At 42.1% G+C, this 5,628-nt stretch overlaps 1 protein-coding gene across 2 annotated transcripts in view; it reads right to left on the reverse strand.

Annotated features, from left to right (window-relative positions):
* Positions 1-5,628, reverse strand: part of asns (asparagine synthetase) — a 44,242-nt gene that overhangs the window by 21,882 nt on the left and 16,732 nt on the right. For both annotated transcript variants that reach the window (XM_017426818.3, XM_025008208.2), the window contains exons 8-9: positions 2,745-2,851; positions 634-734 (exon numbers count right to left, since the gene is read on the reverse strand). In XM_017426818.3, coding sequence (XP_017282307.1) covers positions 634-734; positions 2,745-2,851 — 208 coding nt within the window. The remainder of the gene's footprint in view (positions 1-633; positions 735-2,744; positions 2,852-5,628) is intronic.

The raw sequence follows: 5,628 nt of genomic DNA on the forward strand, positions 1-5,628 counted from the left end.
TCGCCAACGTGCCCCACCTCCAGGCCTGGCTCCAGAGTGGGGCCCCGGTGACCCGCGTCCGGGCGAGGAAACACTGTGTCCAATAATCTTACTCATCATAGGGGGTCTTTGGGCTGCTCTTCGTCGGGCCCCTCACCTAGGACCTGTCTGCCTTGGGTGACCCTACTAGGGGCATGAAGCCCCTGACAGCATAGCTCCTAGGATCATTGGGACACTCAAGCCCCTCCACCGCGATAAGGTGGCAGCCCAGGGAGGGGGTGATAAAATATGTAGAGCATTTCCCGACATGCATCAAAAGACCTGAGGTGTTTCATAAAAAAGAGGCATCTCTGCCCCTTCCTGTACACTGTGTCAGTGTTGGCAGACCAAACCTGTTTTTCTACCCGAACCACCCCCATGAACTCATCACTACTTAGAGATATAGATATAGATATATATATACATGGCTCAACAGAAATAGGACTCTTTATTAGTTGAGCTACAGTACTGAACAGAAACCTGGGGTTGTTCTTATTCTCTTCTATTAAAGATGAATAACGTACAGTTCTAACTTTAAGAAGGGCTTTCTCGTATGTTAGCAGGCTGTCTCTCCAATCAAGTGTTGAAACAGAGGCAGAGATTTGAGATCATTACCCATGTGCAGCAGTGGTGCGATCAGCACGAAGAACATCAAACATGTAGAGCTCCTTCAGTAGACGAATACTGTCCTCTGCTGCTGCTTTGGGAGTTGGAGCCTGGAGGAGGAACACAGCTCTATCAACACCACCTTCTGGCTTTAACACCTCCTGTTCATTCAAATCACTCCAACACATTGAGTCAAAGCATCAGTCATACTAAAACACACAAAGTAACTTGACAGACATTTTAATTTATTCATCTTATACAGGACAAGAGAAGCGTGACAGATTTATAAAGCTGACAGCAGAGATGAATGGGGTTTGTAACTCAGCGAATCAGTATTCTAATTCTAATTGTTACTATGAATTCATCTTAATATGTTTTAATTAAGTCTTTATCCCTTTTTGTTGCCTCGGTAATGTTTTTAATCAGCAAGTCAGGCAGACCAAAGAGAAAGTAAAACACTCAATCAAAGGTCAATATGACTCAATAAAAATTCTAGGTTCTCAACAGTTGTTGGTAAACAGAGCCTTTCTCTTAATTGGAAGATGTAGGCAAATTTGAATAAAAGGATTTGCTTATCACTGGTTGTTCTGGACCTTTGACCTTATCTAGAAATCAGATTTGGACTTTTGAATATAGGATTTGAGAAGCCCTGGTGAGAGTGTTCAGACAAAATATTCCTCCGCTTCCTATCTGTTGAGACTGCTAACAAAATGAGAATAAATAAAACACGCACCTGCTTCTAGATGGGAGAAGGGATTACCTGTGACTGATATAGTCTTCATTTGTTTCCCTGTTCCTGTGTCAGATGTCTGTATTATGACAGATTGGTAGCAATACATGTAATGATACACCTCTACTCTTCACAATAAAATCAACATGTGGAAGCAGGACCTGACTGTCCCATATGGACGTTTTAGGAATTTTTGTAGATAGGGAACATAAATAAAAAATGTTTGGGAATTACTGTCTTATAGGACATTTAGGTCTGTGGCCCTTTTTAGTGACAGTATGCAGCACGTGTGAGTAAACTACAATCAGAAATTTAATGTTAGCAATTTCTGAATATATCAGACCCTCCAGGATTTCATGATGTTGCGATCGCAACTAATAAAGCAAAATCAAGCAAACCCCGCGAAATCGCAACTTTCCCGCAACTTTAACCCCAAATAACTCATGAAGAAGACATGCAACGTGACATCACATCCTGTTAACATCAGAATGCTGGGAGCATGCAGGAGCAGCGACCAAAGCCAAAATGTGCGCTAATGCTTCACATTTGCCCACAAAGATTTCAGCAAATGACCGCGCAAAACACCGCAGTGAAGATTGGATATTCGTGCTCCGCGGAGTTAGCAGCGTCTAGCTCACAGCTGACCCGAAACAGGAATGCTAATGTTGGCCAGCCGTCCCTAAGTGAACCAGCGTGAGAGAAGGGGCCGACAGAGAACGGTTGGCCGACATTAGCATTCCTGTTTCGGGTCAGCAGTGAGTTATACGCCGCTAACTCCACGGAGCGCGAATATCCAATATCCAACTTAAAACTAATTTCTTGCGGCTGCAAACCAGTTTCCTACCCAGCTGCACGAGAGTGGGGGGAAGCTGTTTTGCACGTCCTGCAGTGCAATCATGGAACATAAACGCAAGTCATCCATCAACAAACACTTTGTGTCTGCAAAACGTGAGGAGAGCTGCAGACGAGGGACAATCCAGAAATGGTCATGAATGTTAGTTTATAAGCTATCAAAGTTCTCAAATAAAGCATCTTTTGAGAATGTCAATGTTTGTTGGTAATTATCTTACAAAACTAGTAAGTATTTTTGGTTTATATATTTAAAGTTATGGTTTTATATTGATTTTAGTAAAAAAAAAATTGCAACTTTTAGGAAAATGCCCCGCGAAATCAGGCATTTTAGCCCGCAACAATCACAAAAACTGCCCGCGAAATCCTGGAGGGGCTGATATATGACTGAACTATGAATTTTCAAGCCTATTTTTTTTTTGGTAAAATTATTCCATGACTCATACAAATGTTTAAAATCAATATAAAGCATATAATAAAATAAAAAGACATTTGCTGGAAGCTAAGTTTTTAAACACAGGGTGGTTTGTGAACCACGTACCTTGTGGAAGTAAATGTATCCCTGAGTCAGCTCATCAGATCCCTCTCCAGAGAAAATCACAACACTGTCTGTCTTTGTTCTGATGTACTTTGCTACCAAGTACATCCCTGCAATGGAGAAAATCAAAGTTATTTTTAATTCTTGAGCAAAAACAACAAAAACAGAAAAAAAGGGAAAAATATGTTAACCTAATTCTCAAAAGCTGTAGTAAATGTGAAAGTTGTCAGTGGCCTATCAAAGATTTTTTTAGAGAATTAACTTTATCATATTCATTATCACTGATTATACAAAGATGTTAAACTATGCTCTGGTATTTGATAAATCTGTATTTTTATGTAAAGAACTATAAACACTGATTTACAGTCTGTCCCAAAAAAAGTTGCCACAAAAAAAAAATAGGTTACACACTCTAATACCGCCTTTAGCTTTGATTATGGCACACATTCGCTGTGGTATTGTTTCGATAAACTTCTGCAATGTCACAAGATTTATTTCCATCCAGTGTTGCATTAATTTTTCACCAAGATCTTGCATTAATGATAGTAGAGTCTGACTGCTGCGCAAAGCTTTCTCCAGCACATCCCAAAGATTCTCAATGGGGTCAAGGTCTGGACTCTGTGGTGGCCAATCCCTGTGTGAAAATGATGTCTCATGCTCCCTGAACGACTCTTTCACAATTCGAGCCCAATGAATTCTGGCATTCTGGCATATGCCCGTGCCATCAGGGAAGAAAAAAAAACCATTGATGGAATAACCTGGTCATTCAGTATATTCAGGTAGTCAGCTGACCCCATTCTTTGAGGTCATACTGTTGCTGAACCTGGACCTGACCAACTGCAGCAACCCCAGATCATAGCACTGCCCCCACAGGCTTGGACAGTAGGCATGAGGCATGATGAGTGCAACACTTCACCTGCCTCTCTTCTTACCCTGAATCACCCATCACTCTGGAACAGGGTAAATGTGGACTCATCAGACCACATGACCTTCTTCCATTGCTCCAGAGTCCAATCGTTATGCTCCCTAGCAAATTGAAGCCTTTTTTCACGGTTAGCCTCACTGATTAGTGGTTTTCTAATGGCTACACAGCTGTTCAATTCCAAACCCTTGAGTTCCCTTCGTATTGTGCGTGTGGAAATGCTCTTACTTCTACTATAAAACGTAACCCAGAGTTCTACTGTTGTTTTTCTTCTATTTGATTTCACCAAACGTTTAAGTGATCGCCGATCACGATCATTCAAGATTTTTTTTCCGGACACATTTCTTCCTCGAAGATGATAGGTACCCACTATCCTTCCAGTTTTTAACCATGCATTGGACAGTTCTTAACCCAATTTTAGAAATTTCTGCCATCTTCTTAGATGTTTTCCCTGCTTGATGCATGCCAATGATTTGACCCTTCTCAAACAGACTGACATATTTTCATGACCACAGGATGTCTTTCAACATGGTTGTTTAAGAAATGAGAACCAACTCATTGCACCAGTTGAGGTTAAAGAACTTGTTGCCAGCTGAAACATAATTGCTCATGCAGTAATTATTCAATAGGAAACTCGTATCTATTTGCTTAGTTAAACCCAGGTGGCAACTTTTTCTTTTGGCCAGGCAGTGTATATGCCTTCAGTCACTTCCATACTTGCCAACCGTCCCACATTGGGCGGGACAGTCCCGCATTTAGCCCCCCCTGTCCCTTGTCCCGCATCACCCTGTGCGGGACAGCCAAAAGTCCCGCATTTGGCCCTGGCCTTGCCTGTAGCTGTGCTTCAGCAGCAGCCACATGCAGCACAGGACTCTCAAGTCTCACGCATTGACTGTGAGACACACACATTTCGTGAAGTGCACACGCTCACATGCCACACTTTCTATTTCTCACGCAAAAAAACCCAACACACACACGCAGCCTTTTTGTCACTTTAACACTATACACTCCTGATCAAAATCTTAAGACCAGTCAAAAAATTGCAAGAATTTGCATTTTGCACTATTGGATCTTAAGAAGGTTCTAAGTAGAGCTTCACAATGTTAAAGGAAAAATTCAGTCCAAGTGACAAGAACTTTTGAGCAGGGAATTTTCTGCAAACTGCATTTACACTCAAACATGATTTCTTCAGCTGATCAAAAGTTTAAGACCATAGTCTTTAGAAGCCAAAAGCTGTGCAAAAATCTGGATTCCATGTCATTTTCTGTCAAGTCTTTCTACTGTCAAGACCTTCTGATGGCAAAAAGCAAAAAAGCTCACTGACTTTGAACGTGGTAGGATTGTTGAGCTGCATAAGCAAGGCCTCTCACAATGTGCTATCGCTGCTAAGGTTGGACACAGTAAAACAGTCATTTTGCATTTTTTAAATGATCCTGAGGGTTATGGAACAAAAAAGTCAAGTGGTAGACCCAAATAAATTTCACCAGCTCTGAGCCGCAGGATCCAATTGGCTGTCCGTCAAGACACGGGACGATCCTCTACCTAAATTAAGGCCATTACTGGTGCTGACTGCAGCCCAATAACCATCAGACAATGGAACAATGGAGCTTCAGGTTGTGCAGGGGCGTCAAACATAGGGGCTATGTGAAGATGTTGCAGCGGGCATCCCTCATGACTGAGGGCCCTCGTCTGTGTGGTAATGATTGGGTTTTTCAACAGGACAATGCTGCAGTTTACAATGCCCGCCTGACAAAGTTCTTCCAAGAGAATAACATCACTCTTTTGGACCATCCTGCATGTTCCCCGGATCTAAACCCAACTGAGAACATTTGGGGATGGATGGCAAGGGAAGTTTACAAAAATGGACATCAGTTCCAGACAGTGGATGCCCTTCGTGAAGCCATCTTCAACACTTGGAGCAACGTTCCCACTAGCCTCCTGGAAACACTGGCATCAAGCATGCCT

Source organism: Kryptolebias marmoratus, linkage group LG23 (genome assembly GCF_001649575.2).
Source record: "Kryptolebias marmoratus isolate JLee-2015 linkage group LG23, ASM164957v2, whole genome shotgun sequence".
Taxonomy (NCBI): domain Eukaryota; kingdom Metazoa; phylum Chordata; class Actinopteri; order Cyprinodontiformes; family Rivulidae; genus Kryptolebias; species Kryptolebias marmoratus.